This window comes from Lithobates pipiens, unplaced genomic scaffold, assembly GCF_037356315.1.
Source record: "Lithobates pipiens isolate NorthernLeopardFrog02 unplaced genomic scaffold, aLitPip1_a1.2 Scaffold_16, whole genome shotgun sequence".
In the NCBI taxonomy this organism is placed as follows: domain Eukaryota; kingdom Metazoa; phylum Chordata; class Amphibia; order Anura; family Ranidae; genus Lithobates; species Lithobates pipiens.
The window spans coordinates 636,270,781-636,293,453 of record NW_027507748.1 but is presented as its reverse complement, the minus strand read 5'-3'; the positions used below and the strand labels follow the sequence as shown (position 1 = coordinate 636,293,453).

The 22,673-nt window shown below is 44.9% G+C and overlaps 1 protein-coding gene across 1 annotated transcript; it reads right to left on the bottom strand.

Moving 5' to 3' along the window:
• Positions 1-1,111: 1,111 nt before the first annotated feature.
• Positions 1,112-19,574, bottom strand: DLEU7 (deleted in lymphocytic leukemia 7). The gene is made up of 2 exons (XM_077484240.1): positions 19,218-19,574; positions 1,112-4,677 (listed from the first exon to the last, which is right to left on the bottom strand). The coding sequence occupies exons 1-2, from the start codon at positions 19,572-19,574 to the stop codon at positions 4,471-4,473; spliced, it is 564 nt and encodes a 187-aa protein (XP_077340366.1). The 3' UTR covers positions 1,112-4,470.
• Between the last annotated feature and the right edge of the window lie 3,099 nt (positions 19,575-22,673).

Below are 22,673 nucleotides of genomic sequence, written 5' to 3'. Positions count from 1 at the left end.
AATTGCATATACACGATCAGAATTTATGATAGAAAGTTTTTCCATCAGGAAAATTGAGAACATGCTATAAAATTTTGCTGGAGGGAATTCGGCCAGCTAAATTCTGATGGAGCATACATGCGGTCGTATTTTCCGCTGAAAAGCTCTCATCGGTCTTTTGCTGGCCAAAATTCCGATTAGGTATACGCGGCATTACACTTGTGCTAATTGGGAAGTATGATCCCCTTACAGATAGCTTAAAAGATCAATGCTTTCTACGGGAACTTATCTGAGTGGCAGAAATTGCTCATTGCTCAAGAAACCCCTAGCAACCTCTGGAGGAACTCTAGAGTTCCATGGAACCCTAGTTGAGAAACCCTGCTCTATTATGTGTGGTTTCTATATCATCAGCACCATCTAGACTAGAGGCCACCATATGTTTTTCTGGGCAAAAAATACACATTATGGCCATTAAGTGGTGCTGGAGACCAAGGAACTACATATTTTAGAAAAAATATGGCAACTTTTGTCCTGATTGTGTAGATGTTTGTCACATCCCTAGCTCCAAAATGTCCCCGATTTTGAGGGACTGTCCCTGATTTGGAAAAAATCCCCCCTGTCCCTCTTTCTCCCTCATTTTGGTCTGATCTATATAGTTGCATATAAAATGCACTTTTTATCTTTCAAAAATTGTTTCCCAGTGCTAAACCTTTTATCCAAATTCTAAATTGCTGCATTCGTAAATTTTAAAAGCCAATATAAAGGAATAGTAGTGGTAAAAAAAAGCCCTAGTGGATTTAATTAACCTTTTTTTGATTACTTCACCTTTAAGGGGGGTGTGGCATGTGGCGTGTCCTATGCCTACATACATTTGACAGTAGATGTCCTTCATTCCCATCTCAAAATGTTGGGAGGTATACATATCAGTACGGCAAATATTTTATACATACTCCAGGTGTTCTTTTACAAAAACACCTTTCAAAATGTCATTAACATGTTAAAGCCTATGCTAGATTTTAATGATCTTCTTTAATGTAATTAAAGCGGTTCATTAAACCTTTACTAGGTGGATTTAATTAGATAAACATTTGTCCAGACTTGACATAGATAACATTTAAAATTCAAAATCGTCTTTTAACCATGTATAAAAAAGGAATTTTATTGATTCCACTCTTCCATCCATTGTCACGCAAAGAAATAACAAAGAAAAGACGAGTTTGAGGGTTCAGGTAAAATAAAAATGGGGGGCTGCGGGCCGGTCACTGACAGATGTTTTTTCAAAACACAAACCTTTACAACCCCTTTAAAGTCTATTTCGACTTTTGCAGCCAAATTGGGATAACACCACTTTTTTATTTGTTACATGTTCTCATCCACATAGCATAACTTAAACAAAAAAGTAAAAAAATTGCTCCTTGCCATTTTAGTGCTCTTTTCTGATTCTCCATACTAGTAGACTTTCATTCAAGAGTTCTTACAGATATTCGTATGAAAATTCCCAGTACATGTGATGGCTCAATGAATGCCGTTCAAAAAAAGTACAGTACTCCTCCCCCCTCCCTTGCCACTTTTGGCATGTCACTTTTTTAGGGTGGGGGGGGGGGGGTGGAGAGGGTAGCTAGTCTTGACAGGTACCCGCTTCCACTTCTGAGCTGAGGCAATCAGAGCTGAAGTTCTTCTCTCCTCCTCCCTCTCTGCAGTCACCTGGGACACATCACAGGTCCTAGATGACTGCCAAACCATTGAGGCCATGCAGTGCGACTCGCGCATGCACATTGCGCACCTGGCTGAAGCTGCAAGCTGTCACAACCAGGTGCCCACAATTGAAATGCTGGTGCGAGCGAGAGAAGAGGGAGACTCGGGTGGGCACATCGCTGGTTCCTGGGACAGGTGAATGTGTGTTTATTAATGCTGCAATTCCACCTGAGCATTTTGAGCTAAAAAAACGCCAGAAAAAAACGCTCAACAAGCAAAATTCCATTCATTTAAATAGCCCCTGTTCCTTTTGACCTGTGCAAAATCGTGCCAAAATATGCAGTAGAAATCACGCGACTTTCTGCCTGAAAACGAAACGCTCAGGTGTGAATGCAGCCTAAAAGTCAGCAGCTGAAATTTTTGTAGCTGCTGACTTTTAATAAACATGGAAACAACTGGAGCTCCTCTTTAAAAATGTCATTTGCTTTTAACATTTGATTTTGTAATGAATGGACTTTCCCAAAATGAAAACTACATTGACTGCTACAAATTTGTTCACTCAAGAAAATGTTTCCATCCTGCTCCTTTGAATTTTCTCATCACTGTGGTTGAAAACAATTGGACCCCACTATCGATTAGAAAGTCAAATGATCATTTTTAAAAATAAAAATTTCGAACTAACTAGTGTATGGCCAGCATAACCTTATTTGTACTGTGCAGACAGAAATGATTATCAGTTGTAAACTAGAATTGAACCTAGTCTGTTTTTACAAAGTGTTAAGAAATGCAGTTTGCATATCCCAGGTGCTTTTTGCATTTTTCAATACATGTTTTTGATCCATTGAAATCTATGGAACCAAAAACCAGAAAAAAAGTCCCTGTCCCTTTCCATAAAATGCACAGATGTGAATGTGACCCATAGGAGACCATGTTAAATGGACTGTAGTGCATTTCTGAAAAACTTAAAGGTGTAGGTGTGAACCAGGCCTAACACTATGTTTCGAAAAATTCCCTCCCCTCTTCTGTTACCTATGGTGCCTAACCTGTGTAAAAAACAGGTGTATACTTACATATCTTTAATCCGCTTCAGTCTGGCCACATGAGCCGCAGCTCTGGCTACTCAGTGTCAGTGAGCAACTGCAGGGGAGAGGAGGGAACACCGATAACAGCTGGGCCATGAAAGCCTATAAGTGACATCATGGCTCCTAGAAGTCATAGCCCTTGTCGAGCACTTCTTCCTCTCCCCTGCAGGCGACGGTCACTGACAAAGGGGATCATTCATCTTGCGCAAAAAGCCAAGCTTCTGCATCAAAAAAACACAGGCCTATAGGCCCACAGGGTTCCTAGGTCTATCTCCTTCACTAGGCAAAATAAAACTGAGGCTGCTGGTGCAGAGTGTGGGGGATTGTAGCCTGAGGGACCGCCCTCCTGGGTGGAACTAAGAGTTCTGAAGTGTTGTATTCCAACTTTGCTTAGTATCTCCTAGTGAAAGGGCTAACAACCCATTTTGTTACAGAGAGGAGCTGTGTCGGTCGGTGAATACAAGAAAAAAATAAGTTAGGCAGCATACTGTAGGTAGCTGATGGGGGAGAGAACATTTCTAACCACTTGCCGAACTAGCAACATACCAGTACATTGCAATTGCAAGGGTGATATCTCGGTCATAGCCGGTTTTGTTGAATAAAGTAAAGACCAGCTGGGTTACTTTTACAGGCGTCGGGAAGGGGACACCCCCTTGCCCGCTGTCGCCTTTACTGGGCTCTCTTGATCGATCTGGGAGCCCAGTAGAGATGCAACTGGTGGCTTTAGGTTCCAGGGACACAGTGAGAGGAACTGAGGTTGTTCCTTCCCCTGCATGATATCAGAAACCGGAAGTGACAAGGATTTTGGCACTTCAGATTTCGGTTTGTTGTTTACAAACAGTTACCGGCTTGTACAAGCATCTGATCAAACCAATGACCAGATAGAGGAACTGTCACAGACTATGCTATCATCAGGGATGTTGTTCATCCCTTGTGATAGCAATGAAAAAAAATAAAGATACAGTGTAAAAATTTTAAAAATGTAAATAAAATAAATAACATTTAAAAAAATAAAATAAAGCGCCCTATCCCTCCCCCCCCAAATGCGAACACATGCATCAGTCCCGAATGCAATGCAATAGCTCCACACACGTGAGATATCACCATGTACATCAGAGCATGAGCAATCATTTTTACTCCAGACCTCCTGTGTAAGCATCATAATTGCCCACATGGAAGAGAAATATATTTCCAATATATTGTAAATATATGACACATTTATAATTTTTCTAAATGTATAGGAAATATATTTCTCTTCCATGTGGGTGCCCCAGGCCTGAACTGGTTAAACATATTTAAATGTAGGCAGAAATTCCCCATTAAGGGCTGGGGAATTGTTCTTCTAATGCTTGCACCATAATACCTCTCCTGTGTGCACTTCCCTTGTTAGTTATAAGTCGATGGCCTGCTAAAGATTAGTTTTTTTTTCCTACCCAACATAAAAGCAAAAAAGGAATTCTATCCAAATGATGGCGAATATCCAAAAGTAAACAGTGCTGCTGATTGTTCAGCCACTCTATTGGAATCTCACATCCCTCTTGCCATAATACTGATCTGTAATCACCGCTGGCAAGGAAGGTATTGGTTTGTGCTCCAGATTCCAGTCTTCTTCACAGTAGTTTAGGCACATGAGTTGGACATGTTGTCCTCTTTGATAAGTTAAAGCATTGATAAAATATAATACTGAATCTTGCCAACAATAGTTCCTCGGAGTCTAATCATTATGGAGTTTCTGTAGTATCTGCTTCAGCTGCTCCTGTGCATTGTGACAGAAGTCACAAGTCTTAGAAGATGTGTCACAGGTCATGTTAGTGACAATCTGTATTAGACATTCCTGTGCAGAGTTCAGGTCTTGATCGAACCTTCTGTCATCTGTCTGAAGAGCCATGTGTGTGCAGATGTTTCTGAACTCTATGCTGTCCTAGGAGGATTAAAAACAGAAATGTTACTTATAGGAAATGAAAGCAGAACTGTAGGTGGATATAAAAAAAACAAAAAAACGTGAAGCCTCACTCCGGGCAAAAAAAATTCCAATTCCTCCCACCCACTTGTCATCACTAGTTCCAGGACAGGGGGACTACTAATCCAGCGATACAATGGCACCCAAGATCATTGATTCCTTCCACTCCCTTCTGCTGACATCAGTCCTCTTCTGGGTCCTGAGAGTACCACGCTTTTGGACATCCAAAAGAAAGTGTCCATGTCACCAGGAAGAAGGACCCACGCAGAAAGTAAACGGAAGGGGAGAAGGCCTAAAGCGGAGTTCCACCCAAAAATTGAACTTACACTTGAAGGTAGAGGAGGGGGGGGGGGAGTGGATACCCTCTTTTTGTTGGCATCCAGCTCCCCGGGTTCTATGGTGCCAGAAGGAAGTTCACCTTTCCCCCCCTCCCTCCCTGCAATTTTCTGGGACATGTCCCAGGTCCCAGAAGATTTCCCGGCCATTCACATCGCACAGCTGCTAGCTGATCTGTGCTGGATGCTGCCTAATGTCCAACCTCCATGGCTGGCGTGCGTTCCACCAGCCAGACCGGAACAACCAAAGGGACCAGAAATGCGTGGAATAGCATGACCAATTACCGACTCGACGTACGTTTTGTGATTCCAGTCGGGCTGGTGGAACGCACGCCAGCCACGGAGGTTGAACGCAAGGCACCATCCAGCACAGACAAGCTAGCAGCCCCAGTGCCGTGGTAAGGCATTCACATATGTAGGTGGCCACTTGGCTCTAGTTCTTTTTACTATATTTTAAGTAAATAAAATTGTGCTATGGATTTCCACTTTTTTTCCTATATATCCCATGTTTAATCTCCGCAGGGGAAGAATGGTATACATCTCTAGCATACACCAATGTAGCAGGCATTACCCTGCCAAAGCTTCTTTTGACTCACTTTTTAATTAAAGGAGTCAAATCCTTCTGGTAAGCAGAATATTTACTCAGAGAATGTGGGGTGTTTATACAGTTTGTGGTGAAGGATTGCCCACTATTTTTCTAGAAAACTATCTGAACAGAAGATTTATTTGGTTCATCCAATGAATTTTATTTGGGACTATTTATATATAAATTTTCCTGGTTTTATTGGTTAATATATTGTCACAAGCACATGTTTATATCACATGAGTATAGTTGATTGTATTTAGGTATATTGCATTTTTAGCTCACCATTGAATGCTATTTTTTATTATTTTCATTGCTTTAAACTTAATTTATAGCATGTGTTTTTTTCTGGATTTTTGGTTAATATACTGTCTCTATCATTTAAAATACACCTATGATAACAATTATAGACCTTTCATTTCTTTCTAAGTGGGCAAACTTACAAAATCTGCAGGGGATCAAATCATTTTTTCCCCACTGCATGTCTATATTAAATCCATCATTATGTATAGCATTTATTCTGAAATAAAGTAGTAAAGGATTGGAACCTCTGTTGGGTTTTTATTGCTGTCTGTGTGCCCTCTAGGTAGGTTTGTCCTGGTGACCACTGTTGTATGAAACAGAAAGTGATGGAAAATCATCAGAACAATAGATGAGGGTAGAACTTTCAGTGTGGACACCTATTTTGGTGATAACTGTCTAAACCTTGCCAGAAATGAGAGGAAGTCAATCAATTCCCCCAGACACACTGAATCTCCCTTGTAGTCTATTGTGTTCAGGCATCTGCAGCACCAGAGGATCTCTGAATATTCAAACAATGATTGCATCTGGTAGGACACAATCCCCGTTCAGCCAATTTCCACGATTGTTAGATTGACTTTTGTCAAACCAGGTGATGCCAACAGGACCAGCCACAGCTTGAATTTCAGCCAATTCATAAAAAAATCTGTAAAAATTGGAGCCATGTAATGATAGCTTAACCAATTAAGCCCCGGGAGGATTTACCCCCTTCCTGACCAGAGCTTTTTTTTTGCGATTCGGCACTGCAACGTTTTAACTGACAATTGCGCGGTCGTGCGACGTGGCTTCCAAACAAAATTGGCGTCTTTTTTTTCCCACAAATAGAGCTTTCTTTTGGTGGTATTTGATCACCTCTGTGGTTTTTAATTTTTGTGCTATAAACAAAAAAAGAGCGACAATTTTGAAAAAAACGCATTATTTTTTACTTTTTGCTATAATAAATATCCCCCAAAATTATATAAAAAGAAATTTTTTTCCCTCAGTTTAGGCAGATACGTATTCGTCTACATATTTTTGGTATTAAAAAAATCGCATTAAGTGTCTATTGATTGGTTTGCGCAAAAGTTATAGCATCTACAAAATAGGGGATAGTTATATTGCATTTTTATTAATAATTATAATTTTTTTACTAGTAATGGCGGCGATCAGCGATTTTTATCATGACTGCGACATTTTGGCGGACACATCTGACAATTTTGACACATTTTTGGGACCATTGGCATTAATACAGCAATCGATGCTATAAAATTGCATTGATTACTGTAAAAATGTCAGTGGCAGTGAAGGGGTTAACCACTCGGTGGAAGTGTAGGAGTTAAGTGTTCCTAGGGGTGTGTTTCTAACTGTATGAGGGCGTGGCTGTGTGTGATTTCACACTGATCGCTGCTCCCGATGACAGGGAGCAGACGATCAGTGTGCTGTTATTAGGCAGGACGGGGAGATGCTATTTACATTGGCATCTACCAATTCTTGAGCTCCGTGACACGATCGTGGGTATCCCCGCGGCGATCGAGTCTGCGGGACCCGCGACCACGGTCACGGAGCTCTCGGCAGGTGCGTGCGCGCACGGCGGGAAATTCAAAGTAACGTACGGGTTACAGCCATGCCATTCTGCCGACGTATTTATACAGGAGCCGGTCGGGAACCGGTTAGAGTAGAATTCCATCTAAAGCCTAGCTAGTCTTAAAAATGCTCCTCTCTTATCAACACCTATACTAACTAACCTGTGTAAAAAAGATGTGTATACTTACCTATTTTCAGCCTCACCGGTCCGTTTATGCAGTGGCTTCGGGTTATCCACTTTAATACAGGGTACTTTTACCCCCTTCTTGCCCAGGCCAATTTTCAGCTTTTAGCACTGTCACATTTTGAATGACAATTGCGCGGTCATGCAACACTGCACCCAAACTGAATTTTTTGCATTTTGTTCACACAAATAGAACTTACATTTAATTTCTTTGGTGAAAATAACCCAAATCAGTGTATATTATTTTAGTCTGTAGGAAAGTTATAGAGTCCACAAACTATGGTATGTATCTGGAAATGAATCAATCCTTATGGCCTATATAATTTATTGAGGCCAAAAAATGTCAGGACAGTACAGATACCCCCAAATTACCCCTTTTTGGAGAGTAGACAGTCCAAGGTATTTAGTAAGAGGCATGGCAAGTTTTTTTAAGTTGTCATTTTTTGCCATAGGTTTTTGGAAAATTAAGAAATTATTATTATTTTTTTTACACACTGTCACCAGTGCAGTAGAGCCAGGGTGTATAAAAAAAAATCTATGATTAAAAAAAAAAAAAAAAGATGTTTTTGATTTAAATCTGATTTTTTTTTAAATCAAATTTATGTTAATAAAATGCTTTTGGAGTAAAAACCTAAAAAATCTAAAGATAGTTTTTTATTTAGGATACATTAATAATTTTGTTTAGTCAGCATTAAAAGGAGCTTAGTTCTGTAGCATGAGGCTGCATATTCTGCAATATTTACATTTTTGGTAAACTCATTCAATGAATCCAAGCTCTGCAAACTGAGATAACATGCACTGCATTGATGCACTCACGCAATTTCACACTAACTACCAGCAAGAATGAGTCCTTACATTTAAAGAGCACCTGTCATTTCAGATCCATCATGGCAGCGCCTGTTAGCGGGCATCCACTCACCAGCTGCTGCCACGTCCCTCACCTTGTTGTGTCACTGCTACAGCACCAGCCGTCCCATTAACCACTTGAGGACCGCCGTATTGCCATTGTACGTCAGCACAATGGCACAGGCAGGCATAATCACGTACATCTACGTGATTGCCTTCCAGCGGGTGGGGGGTCCGATCGGACCCCCTCCCGCTGGTTACGGCGGTCCGATTCGGTCCAGGAGCGCTCCGTGATGAGGGGATGGCCGTTAGTTTTCGGCCACCCCCTCTGGATCGCTCCTGGCCAATGAGAAGCTTCCTCCCCTGTGTATTGTTTACACAGGAAGGAGGAAGTGATGTCATTCTCCTCGGGGCGGTCTTTTTGACCGGACTACGAGGAGAACAGTAAAAGTAAGTGTGCACCAACACTACACTGACATGTAGGTACACACAGGCACACAATATTTTTTTAGGTTCACCGCCAGGTTTTTATAGCGCTAGGTACCCCGATATACTACCCAATAATGGTTTTAACCCCCTGATTTCCGCTAGTTAACCCTTTCACCCCCTTTTGCCAGTGTCACTAAGCGATAATTTTTCTGAACGCTGCATCAGTGTCGCTAGTGTCGCTAGGTAGCTAGTTATTTTTTTAGGTTCACCGCCAGGTTTTTATAGCGCTAGGTACCCCGATATACTACCCAATAATGGTTTTAACCCCCTGATTGCTGCTAGTTAACCCTTTCACCCCCTTTCACCAGCGATCACAGTATAAGTGTCACTGGTGACGCTGGTTAGCCAGTTAGTTATTTAGGTACCCCGTCAGGTTTTTATATAGCGCCAGGGACCCCCATATACTACCTAATAAAAATTTGAACCCCCTGATTGCCCCTAGTTAACCCTTTCACCACTGATCACCGTATAAGTGTTACGGGTGACTCTGGTTAGTTTGTTTTTTATAGCATTTTATATTCAAATCCGGAAGGCAGTGCTTGGTTTTCGGGGTCCCGTACGTGGCTAGGCTCCCAAAAAGTCCCCCACATGTGGTATCCCCGTACTCGGGAGAAGCAGCAGAATTTATTTTGGGGTGTAATTTGACTTCTGCACATAGCATGTGTGAGCAATATATCATTTAGTGACAACTTTGTGCAAAAAAAAAAAAAGTTTGTAATATTCCCGCAACTTTTGGCAAAATATAAAATATTCCATGGACTCAACATGCCTCTCAGTAAATAGCTTGGGGTGTCTACTTTCCAAAATGGGGTCATTTGGGGGGGTTTTGTGCTATTTTGGCATTTTATGGCCTTCGAAACTGTGATAGGTAGTGAGGAGTTAAATCAAAAATTTGCACCCTTAGAAATCCTGAAGGTGGTGATTGGTTTTCGGGGTGCCGTGCGCGACTAGACTCCCAAAAAGTCCCACACATGTGGTATCCCCGTACTCGGGAGAAGCAGCAGAATGTATTTTGGGGTGTCATTTCACATATGCCCATAGCATGTGTGAGCAATATATCATTTAGTGACAACTTGGTGCAAAAAAAAAAAAGTTTGTAATATTCCCGCAACTTGTGGCAAAATATAAAATATTCCATGGACTCAACATGCCTCTCAGTAAATAGCTTGGGGTGTCTACTTTCCAAAATGGGGTCATTTGGGGGGGTTTTGTGCTATTTTGGCATTTTATGGCCTTCGAAACTGTGATAGGTAGTGAGGAGTTAAATCAAAAATTTGCACCCTTAGAAATCCTGAAGGTGGTGATTGGTTTTCGGGGTGCCGTGCGCGACTAGACTCCCAAAAAGTCCCACACATGTGGTATCCCCGTACTCGGGAGAAGCAGCAGAATGTATTTTGGGGTGTCATTTCACATATGCCCATAGCATGTGTGAGCAATATATCATTTAGTGACAACTTGGTGCAAAAAAAAAAAAGTTTGTAATATTCCCGCAACTTGTGGCAAAATATAAAATATTCCATGGACTCAACATGCCTCTCAGTAAATAGCTTGGGGTGTCTACTTTCCAAAATGGGGTCATTTTGGGGGGTTTTGTGCTATTTTGGCATTTTATGGCCTTCGAAACTGTGATAGGTAGTGAGGAGTTAAATCAAAAATTTGCACCCTTAGAAATCCTGAAGGTGGTGATTGGTTTTCGGGGTGCCCTGCGCGACTAGACTCCCAAAAAGTCCCACACACGTGGTATCGCCATACTCGGGAGAAGTAGCGGAATATATTTTGGGGTGCAATTCCACATATAACCATGGCATGTGTGAGCAATATATCATTTAGTGACAACTTTTTGTAAAAAAAATTTTTTTTTTTTTTTTTTGTCATTATTCAATCCCTTAGGACAAAAAAAATAAATATTCAATGGGCTCAACATACCCATCAGCAATTTCCTTGGGGTGTCTACTTTCCAAAATGGGGTCATTTGGGGGGGATTTGTACTGCCCTGCCATTTTAGCACCTCAAGAAATGAGATCGGCAGTCATAAATTAAAAGCTGTGTAAATTCCAGAAAATGTACTCTAGTTTGTAGACGCTATAACTTTTGCGCAAACCAAAAAATATACGCTTATTGACATTTTTTTTACTAAAGACATGTGGCTAAATAAATTTTGCCCTCAATGTATGACTAAAATTTAGTTTATTCGATTTTTCTTATAACAAAAAGAAGAAAATATCTTTTTTTTTCAAAATTTTCGCTCTTTTTCCATTTATATCGCAAAAAAAAAAAATCGCAGAGGCAATCAAATACCATCAAAAGAAAGCTCTATTTGTGGGAAGAAAAGGACGCAAATTTCGTTTGGGTGCAATATTGCATGACCGCGCAATTACCAGTTAAAGCAGCGCAGTGCGAAATTGCAAAAAGACCTCTGGTCCTTAAGGTGTTTATTGGTCCGGAGCTGAAGTGGTTAAAGTAAGTGGGACTGTCGGTGAGTCAACAGTGCAGAGATGACAGTTGCTTTTTAAGATTTTTTTTTAACACACTTTGACCAGAGCAACATAATGTTTCCATAGTAAGGAGTGATCAGTATTTTTTTTTTAACACATTATGTTTGCATATAGCAATTAATTGGATTGCTATATACAAGCATTTTATCATCTAATCACATGGTACAGATGGGCTGTGGTTGGCCCAGTCTGCACCATGTGATCACACTGACCAATCACAGCCAGCAACACAATTGTATACAATGGATGGCTTAAAAAGGAATCAATTTTGTTTGTGTACAATGTCGCACGACGGCGCAATTGTCAGTTAAAGTGACGCAGTGCCAAAACGCAAAAAATGGCCTGGTCTTTAAGGGAGAAAATCTTCTGGTCCTTAAAGTGGTTGTAAACCCCCCCCCCCAGACCTATTTTTACATATAGGTAAGCCTATAATAAGACTTGCCTATATGTACAGAAAATATCTCCTAAATGTGCGCCATCTAAGAGATATTTGCCTTGAAGTGTGCCGATGATGCCATTGGCGCATGCGCAGTGAAGAAACGCCCCTCCGTGCCGTTTCTTCCCCAGCGCGTGCAGTGACTGCCGGCTCCCGCGCGCATGCGTGGGAATGACGTCACGTGGCTCCAGAAGGATAAGGGGCGACGATGGATGCTTCCACCAGCGGGAATATCACGTGCTTCGTTTGGAGGTAAGTGCCACATAATGGGCTAGTATGCAATGCATATTAGCCCTTTATACTTTTACTTTGCAGGGGAATAAGGAAGAAGTAAAACCCATCAAGTGGTTAAGGGCAAGAGGAAGTAAACCCTAATGGGTTTTACTTCCTCTTTGTTTCCCTGCAACGGTAAAGCATAATGGGCTACTATGCATCGCAGTGGCGGAACTACCGCCATAGCAGCACATGCGGGCGCTATGGGGCCCGCAGTCAAATGGGGCCCGGTGAGGACAGGCGCTATGGCTCCGCGGGAGATAGGGGGTGGCTCCACGGGTGGCCCGCGGGCAGTCCGCGGCTCCGCGGGCGGCTCCACGGGTGAGAGCTGGCGTCCCGCGGGTAGTCCGCGGGTAGTCCGCGGCTCCGCGGGTGGACCGCGGGCGGCTCCGCGGGTGAGAGCGGCCAGTCCGCGGGTCCGCGGGGGGCTCCGTGGGTCCGTGGGGGCTCCGCGGGTGATAGTGGGAGGCAGATGAGAGTGGCCGGTCCGCTGGTGAGAGAGTGGGCGTGAGCGGGCTGGCCATTTAGGGAGCTGACGGGCGAGGGAGCATAGAGATGACATCATCTCTCGCCGCCCTCTCATCCCTGCAGTGCAGTTCCCCCCTCACTGTGCAGGCAGCCAGGAAGCAGAGAGATGACATTATCTCTCTGCTGCCTGACTGATAATCTGCTGCCTGACTCTGTGACACAGCAGGAAAGTGGCAGAGCAAGTGACAATCCATAATGTGTGGCAGGCGACGTGGCAAGTGACAACCCAGGACGTGGCAAGTGACAATCCGTAACGTGTGGCAGGTGACGTGGCAAGTGAAAATCCATGACGTGGCAAATGACAATCCATAATGTGTGGCAGGCAACGTGGCAAGTGACAACCAGGGACGTGGCAAGTGACAATCCGTAACGTGTGGCAGGTGACATGGCAAGTGACAACCTGGATGTGGCAAGTGACAATCCGTAACATGTGGCAGGTGACGTGGCAAGTGAAAATCCGTGACGTGACAAGTGACAATCCGTAATGTGTGGCAGGTGACGTGGCAAGTGACAACCCGGGACGTGCAAGTGACAATCCATAATGTGTGGCAAGTGACAATCTAGGATGTGGTAAGTGACAATCTGTAATGTGTGGCAATCTAGGACGTGGCAAGTGACAATCCGTAATGTGTGGCAGGTGACGTGGCAAGTGACAACCTGGATGTGGCAAGTGACAATCTGTAACATGTGGCAGGTGACGTGGCAAGTGAAAATCCGTGACGTGACAATCCGTAATGTGTGACAGGTGACGTGGCAAGTGACAACCCGGGACGTGCAAGTGACAATCCATAATGTGTGGCAAGTGACAATCTAGGATGTGGTAAGTGACAATCTGTAATGTGTGGCAATCTAGGACGTGGCAAGTGACAATCCGTAATGTGTGGCAGGTGACGTGGCAAGTGACAACCTGGATGTGGCAAGTGACAATCCGTAACATGTGGCAGGTGACGTGGCAAGTGAAAATCCGTGATGTGACAAGTGACAATCCGTAGTGTGTGGCAGGTGACGTGGCAAGTGACAATCCGTAATGTGTGGCAGGTGACGTGGCAAGTGACAACCCGAGACGTGGCAAGTGACAATCTAGGACATGGCAAGTGACAATCCGTAATGTGTGGCAGGTAATGTGGCAAGTGACAATCCAGGACTTGGCAAGTGGACAATCCGCAACATGTGGCAGGTGACATTCTGCAACGTGTGACAAGTGACAATCTGCATCTGGTGGCAGGCGACGTGGCAAGTGGACAATCTGCAATGTGTAGCAGGTGATGTGACAAGTGACAATCCTTAATGTGTGGCAAGTGACAATCCAGGACGTGGCAAGTTACAATCCATAATGTGTGGCAAGTGACGTGGCAAGTGACAATCCAGGACGTGGCATGTGACAATCCATAATGTGTGGCAAGTGACAATCCATAATGTGTGGCAGGTGACTTGGCAAGTGACAATCCGCAACATGTGGTAGGTGACATTCCGCAACGTTTGACAAGTTACAATCTGCATCTGGTGGCAGGCGATGATGGCAAGTGACACGCTCAGGGATCCCACTGATTTTGCATTATGGTGAGTTGAACTATTTCATTTTATATAACAGAACAGAAATTGGTTAAAAGGCCTGGAGGTCAGCAATGTGTTCCCTTCAGGGGCTGCATACAGTATACTGCATACTTTGTTGTTCAAAATTAATATAAGCCGTTGCCTGGGTACTGTGCCACATGGGTGTGGTAGTCTGTTGTTTAATGGCATTAGTTCATTTTTTTTGGTGGGGGGGGGGGGCCCATACAACATTTTGCTATGGGGCCCTGTGATTTCTAGTTACGCCCCTGATGCATCGCATAGTAGCCCGTTATGTGTCACTTAACTAAAACCGAAGCCTGCGATGTCACCGCTATCCCCTCTTCCACGAAGCGTCCATCTTCCTTTCAGGTATCGTGGCTCTGGCGCTGTGATTGGCCGGAGCCCCCGTTGATGTCACTCCCGCGCATGCGCGTGGGAGCCACCGGTCACAGCACAATCTCCTTTAGAAATGGCACACTCATAGTTTCTAAAGGAGTCTTAAGTGTGCCTGCGCTGTAGACATCGGCGCTCGTCTAATTTCTAAATATCTCCTAAACCGTGGAGGTTTGGGAGATATTTTGAGCACCTACGGGTAAGCCTTAATCTAGGCTTACCTGCAGGTAAAAGTGGTTGTAACGGGTTTACTTCCTCTTTAAGTGGTTAAGGTGAAAAAAAACTCCCCAATATCTGCCCTCCCTACCCCGTCCCTAAATATGCACATGAGCACTTTATTATTAATGTTTTAATTGACATATTTATTGTTTTATTTTTGTCATATCACATTTATGTCACATATGTCACTTATGTCACATTAACACTACATGTGTTTGTTTTAATTAAAGCGGAGGTCCACCCTAAAATGGACCTCCGCTCATCGGAATCCCCCCCCCCTCCGGCGCCACGATTGGCACCTTTCAGGGGGGAGGGGGGTGCAGTTACCTGGATAATCCAGGTAACTGCACCCACTTCCGGGATAGCTGTCTGCGGAAAGGGGCGTAGATTACGCCCCTTTCCGCAAGTTCCCGCCCCTTTGCGCAAGTGCCCCGCTGCCTGCTGGGAAACACACAGATCCCAGAGGCAGCGGGGACCGTCCTGATTGCGCCGCGCGCCTCGCGCATGCGCAGTAGGGAACCGGGAAATGAAGCCGAAAGGCTCCATTTCCTGATTCCCATACCCAAGATGGCGGCGGCAGCACCCGAGTGTCGATCTAGAGATCGGCTTCGGGTGCCGACATCGCGGGCGCGCTGGACAGGTAAGTGTCACTATTTTAAAAGTCAGCAGCTGCAGTATTTGTAGCTGCTGACTTTTAAAAAAAAAAAAAACGTGGAGTCCCGGCGGACTCCCGCTTTAAATGTAATTTTCAGCACACATTTATTGTGTAACTAAAGCGCAGCATATAATTTACTATTTTTGACTATGTGCACGAGCTTATGAGACGTGTGTAAGCCCTTGTACACATGGTTGGATATTCCGACGGAAGATGTCCGATCGGACCATGTTGTCGGATAATCCGACAGTGTGTGGGCTCCATCGGACTGTCGGAATATCCGATGGACTAAGTTTGAGAGCTGGGCTATAAAACTTTCCGACAACATGATCCGAGCGGACCTTGTCCGATCGTTTGTAGAGAATTGCAATCGGACAAAGTGCCACGCATGCTCAGATCAAATTCCTAGACCAAAGCTATTGGCTACTAGCCTGAACGTAGTCCCGTCGTAACTAAATAACGTCATCACGTTCTGAACGATCGGATTTTCCGACAACTTTGTCCGACCGTGTGTATGCCACACCAGTTTCGGACAAAATCCGATGGATTTGGTTGTCGGAATGTCTGACCGTGTGTACAAGGGCTAATGCTTGCAGCTGGTTAGTGATATCTATTAGGCTTTGAGTTGATTGAGGCTCGCAGGAATTTTATTACTTTCCTAAATACTTACCTTACACCTCCATGAAAGCATCACTGCTCTCTCATGTTTCCATTGAATCTGTCCAGCTTTCAAGTCCTGGCAGAGTCTGTCGGCACATCTGTGTACACACAGGTGAGATTTCATGCATGAAAAGACAGTTTCAGATTTCATTGGTAGCAGTCTTTGCACATGCGCTGGTCAGTGGTGGCCCATCTATTAGAGCACGGGTGTCGCCCCCCCCCATCCATGTGTCTGGACCTCTAATCTACATGCAGGGTGCCAGACGCATGGATTCCAAAAATATACTGATTCTCCTCCAAGGGGCAGCACAGTGGTGTAGTGGTTAGCACTTTCACCTAGCAGCAATAGGGTTGCTGGTTCAAATCCTGACCATGACACTATCTGCCTGGAGTTTGCATGTTCTCCCTGTGCCTGCGTGGGTTTCCTCCGGTTTCCTCCCACACGCCAAAGACATGCTGGTAGGCTAATTAGACCCTGTCCAAAAAATTGGCCATAGTATGTGTATGTCAATGTTGTATGTGTTGTAAGTGTGTCGGGATCCTACAGGTTAAGGACCACAAAAAAAAAAAGCTGCAAATGGACACCAGTGGAGGAGAAGCAATCCTATTGGCCAAGGAGGAGGGAGGAGGAGGAAGGAGACGCATGGCCAGTGGAAACGCAGGAAGCCAGACCGAACCACCAACCGCCACTGTCTCCAGCACTCCCCGACTCAGAGAGGGGAGGGCGGAAGAGCAGAAATCAGAGTGTTAACACGGGGCAGGACATCTGCTTCCTAAGGTCTCCCACGGGGGGGAGGGTTGTTGCTGGTGTTCCCCGCCTTCATGTTTGTCTCACTCAGGGGGGGTGGTGTTGGCTTGCTGCCCCTCCTCAAATTATTGAACACCAGCCTCCACTGGCACAGGTAAACCTCACACATGTGCAGATACTCGGGGATACAGAGCACATGCAGATGTGCTGCAGGGTTCTCTTGGGACCTGAGCCCCATGGCATATCTGCACAGGCACAGGGGGCGAGGAGAAATTCTCGCCTAATTGATAGAATAAAGTACTTTGTTTAAAAAAGAAAAAATGCCCATTTGTAGGGGAATGGGGGGGGGGGGGGGCAGCACAATGTGAAGCCTGGTACACACAATGAGAATATTGGTCGAATGATTGTCCATTTTTTTTTGCATGTTAGTCTCATATCAAAAGATGCTTACTCAACTTTAGATATTTCTCGTATGACAAAATACAACGTTTGAAGTGATGTAATGTGTTGTATTGTATTGCAATGTATTATTTCCTTTTCCGAGCATGTGTGGTCTTCCTCTTCCGTTTTTTTTCTCAACTAATACTGTACCAATTAAAATAAAATCACACGTTCTGGTATTGTACAAGAAAATTGTTTGTGTTTGTCCCTTCCGATAATTTTGAATGAACTGTCATGATTGGATCTCTAAAGCTGTGTACTAATGTTCAGATTATCGTACGAGCGTTTCGCAAGCAGTATTTTTCATCAGATTTTAGTTGATTATGTACACTAGGTTTTTAGGGTGAAGATTCACTTTCGAAAGACGGCTACAGTGCGGCACTGTTGTTCTGGGAGGGCGTCCATGGACGTCCTCCTGGAATCAAGCCCCTCGCATGACCCTGGGACATTCACCACGCTCTGTGATCTTGGTAAAGAGCCAATCACAGTGGCCTTTACCACATGATCGGCTGTGTCCAATCACAGCTGGACACAGTGTAACAGACTTGCCAGTTATCAGCAGTACTTTCCTCACGCACTGTCACAGCATGAGGAGAGCCGGTGTCTTGTCAAATAACGTCCTCCATCCGATAGTGTCTGCTGCGTACTGCGCATGCACAGTACACAGCAACACAGATTCCGAAAATTGCCGAGGTTGAACGGCGCCTGCACCGTGAGTCCAGGTTCTATCCCCACCATCCAAGTGGACATAGAGTAGGAATAAAAAAGAGCCGAGCGCAGCAAGGCCGAGCCCGAAGCGTGGTGAGCGAAGCTCGCCCGCGAGGGGCCCTCTAATATTCACAACCCTATGTCCGCTTGGATGGTGGGGCTACCACCTCCACTCATGGCGCAGGTGCCGTTCAGCTTCGGAGATTTTCCGAAGCTTCGTCTGCTCCGTACTGCGCATGCGCACTACGCTCTGGACACTATTTGATGGCCGGACACTATATGGCAGAACACCGGTAACCAGAAATCCTGGCAGGGCACATGTACACAGGTATTCAGGGCACAGATCATCAGTGCCCTGATTATTAGTGCAGTCCCATCAGTGCTCATCAATGCTGGTCATCAGTGCATATTATTGCCACTCATCAGTGCCACCTCATCGGTGTCCCCATCAGGGCAGCCTCATCAGTGCCAATATTCAGTGGCAATATTAATTTGCTATTGTCACACAACTGGGTGGGCTCAGGGCACAGAGCCTGCCCTTTTTTGAAGCCTATTAGAGCCTCTGGCTCTAATCATGTGCTTCTAAAAAATAAAAACCATTGGAATCTATCCCTCTGGCGCCCCGCATGTAGATTAGGGGGCAGACACATTGATTAGGGGGCAGCACCTGTGTGCCCCATATGGACTGGCTGCCATGGATGGGTACTGTGTTGCATGACCGTGCAATTGCCACAGCGCTGAAAGCTTAAAATTGGCCTGGGTGGGAAGGGGGTAAAAGTTACCTTCAGGGCACATCTCTGGGTTAATGATCTCATAAAAAGATCAAAAGGATATCCTACATCTCTCTATATTTATTTGTCTCTGAAGAATACAAAGTAAAAGACTATTTAATCAACATTGTTTCCGAATTCAGGACTACAATTACATTGTTAGTAAGTAGCAATTATTTCCTCCAAAACAGACACACAGAACTGGTTTATGCAATTTACAAACATCTATATCCCTGCAGAACCTTCACTAGAACCATAGAGGGGGACAATCGCTCCAGAACATGTACAGATCATAAAGTCATCACACAGCACAGTACTCACTTTGATCTGCATTGTGAACTGATGGTCCAGCGGCAGATGCTGCAGCATGTTCTCCTCCACCAGCAGCAGCTCCAGTATAGATCGGACCACCCTGGAGAGCCGGTGCCGGGATGCCCGCTGTGCCAGGGTAAGACATCGGGGGGAAGTTCCACCATCGAGGTTATCTGAGGACATCTCCACGGTAGTCTGCTGTGCCCCGGTCTGGGGGGGAGAGAATGCGCTGATGGTGGCCCCCTCTGAAATGAAGAGGTCTGGGATGGTGCATTGTATACCCCTCTGCTCCAGGAGGGGGAGGAGGGTGTGCAGAGCCTTGGCTTGGTGGCTGACAACGTCCCTTATAACTGCAGGACGGGGCATGGTTGGTGTCCTGTGGATGTGGTGCTGGAGGAGTAGAGATGTCCGATGGAGGAGCTCAGTGCAGACATCCGATGGAGGATCTCAGAGAAGACATCCGATGGAGAAACTCAAAAGGCACACTGAGGAGCTCAGAGAAGACACATCCGATGGAGGAGCTCAGAGAAGACACATCCGATGGAGGAGCTCAGAGAAGACACATCCGATGGAGGAGCTCAGAGAAGACGCATCCGATGGAGGAGCTCAGAGAAGACACATCCGATGGAGGAGCTCAGAGAAGACACATCCGATGGAGGAGCTCAGAGAAGACACATCCGATGGAGGAGCTCAGAGAAGACACATCCGATGGAGGAGCTCAGAGAAGACACATCCGATGGAGGAGCTCAGAGAAGACGCATCCGATGGAGGAGCTCAGAGAAGACACATCCGATGGAGGAGCTCAGAGAAGACACATCCGATGGAGGAGCTCAGAGAAGACGCATCCGATGGAGGAGCTCAGAGAAGACACATCCGATGGAGGAGCTCAGAGAAGACACATCCGATGGAGGAGCTCAGAGAAGACACATCCGATGGAGGAGCTCAGAGAAGACACATCCGATGGAGGAGCTCAGAGAAGACACATCCGATGGAGGAGCTCAGAGAAGACACATCCGATGGAGGAGCTCAGAGAAGACGCATCCGATGGAGGAGCTCAGAGAAGAGACATCCGATGGAGGAGCTCAGAGTAGACACATCCGATGGAGGAGCTCAGAGAAGACAAGTGTGATGGAGGTGCTCAGAGAAGAGACATCCGATGGAGGAGCTCAGAGAAGACAAGTGTGATGGAGGTGCTCAGAGAAGAGACATCCGATGGAGGAGCTCAGAGAAGAGACATCCGATGGAGGAGCTCAGAGAAGAGACATCTGATGGAATAGCTGAGAGCTCAGAGAAGACATCCGATGGTGGATGGCAGAGAAGGCTGGTCGGTGTAATCTGAGCCCTAGGGCGACCTTTACCCCTTTACCAATCACACAGCCAGATCCCAGATGCTCCTCATTGTCTGCTCTCTATCAGCAGAGCACAGTGTTATCTTATCGTTAGCATCCAGACAGTGTATTTCACAAGCATGTGTCTGTGCACTTTGTATGAGGGGTGTTAGCTTTCTGCTGTAATAAAAAAAAAAAAAAAAAACGAATAAGAAGTTGGAAAGCTAGTCATATAAACATAAATATACAAACAGAAAGGTGCAGCGCTTTAAACAGGGGGTATTCCTACATGTGCCAATAAATTATTTTTATGTATTGGAATTGGCAGCTATTTTTCTCTTTTATAGACATAAATATGTCAGGGCTCATTTACATTTGTCCAGTGTGTTAATGCATATACGCATTAATACACGTTATGTCACCCGGTAAAGTGTGTTAAATTAGGGCAACCTACAACCACTTTAATATTAGGGGCCAATAATCTATGCCTCACATGTGTTGATGCCTTGTGATGCCATTAATTTTTATTAGCACCCCAAAACACATGCATTGCAATGCTTGGCAACACACGTTGCAGCAAAATTGTTGTAAGCAGTCTGATTTTGGAGACTTTTGGTGAGTAGGAAACCCATTCATTTCAATAACTGAATGAGCTTCCTACTCACCAAAAGTCTCCAAAATCAGATGTCACAAAATGTTTGCCGCGACGCACTACAGCGTGTTGTCAAGCATTGCAACGCATGTGTGTTGGGGTGCTAATAAAAATGAATGGCATTGCAACGCATCAACACATGCAAGGCACATTGGCCATTAATATGAAAGTGGTTGTAGGATGCCCTAATGTAACACACTTTACAGAGTTACATACCATGCATTAATGCGTATGCCCCAGGGGCGGACTGACCATTGGGCCACTCGGGCACTGCCCGAGGGCCCCATGTCACTAGGGGGCCCCATCAGGGTTGCCAGACTCAGTAAAACCAGGGACAGTTTGTAAAAATTTGTGTTTTTTTTTTTTTACATCTGTCTCTGAAATGTCCCTTACCGACATCCTTTTGGTCTAAAAATCTTGAGATTATAGCTGCCCCAACTCTCCAGTACCTTCTCAGCCAATCGAAACATGTCTTTTATGCTGTGCGATTGTATACTGTGTGTGTGTGTGTTTGTGTCTACTGTGTGGCCCCATAATCTCTGATTGCCTGGGGGCCCCATAATCTCCTATTGCCCGGGGGCCCCATGAGTTGTCAGTCCGCCCCTGGTATGCCCTTAATATTAAAGTGGTTGTAAAAGCAGAAGGTTTTTTTACCTTACTGTGCGCTAAGAAAAAAAACCTTCTGCATGGAGCCACCCAAGCCCTCCATAATACTTACCTGAGCCTGATCTCGATCCAGAAATGTTCACAAGAGCTGAGACAATCTCACACCCCATTGGCTCAAGCTGTTGTCAGAGCCAGTAAGGAGAATGCATGGGGCTGGGGCATGCTGACCTCAGCTCTATGTGTCCATAAGACCTGGGGGCGTCCATCCAGGAGCACCAGCGGGGTACCCAAAAAGAGAAGGATCAGGGGTGCTCTGTGCAAAACCCCAAAACAGGCAAGTATGACATGTTTGTCATTGGATCCTGCTGCTGTCAGTCAAAGCCAGTGAAGAGGGAGAAGTGTCCTGCTCTATGTGTCAGAAAACCCCCCTGCGTGCTTTCACAAGAACCAAGGCTCAATCAGAGCCAGTGACCGGGCGGGGATTGGGAGTAAGCATGTAAAAGTGGCCTGCTTTGGGGGGCACTTGGCGGGAGCGGGTTGTGCAGCCAGGAGGGCTGGCAGGGGTCCTGAGAAGAAAAGAATCAGGGGTGCTCTGTGCAAAACCCCATAGCAGGTAAGTATGTTTGTTATTTTATTTAACCACTTGACCTCCAGAACTCCCTTCATGACCAGGCTATTTTTTACGATACGCCACTGTGTTACTTTAACTGATAATTGCTTGGTCATGCAACACTGTACCCAAATAAAATTCATGTCCTTTTTGGTGGTATTTGATCATCTCTGCTGATTTTTAATTTTTGCGCTGTATACAAAAAAAAACATAAATTTTGAAAAAACAAAAAACAATATTTACTTTCTGCTATAAAACACATCCAATAA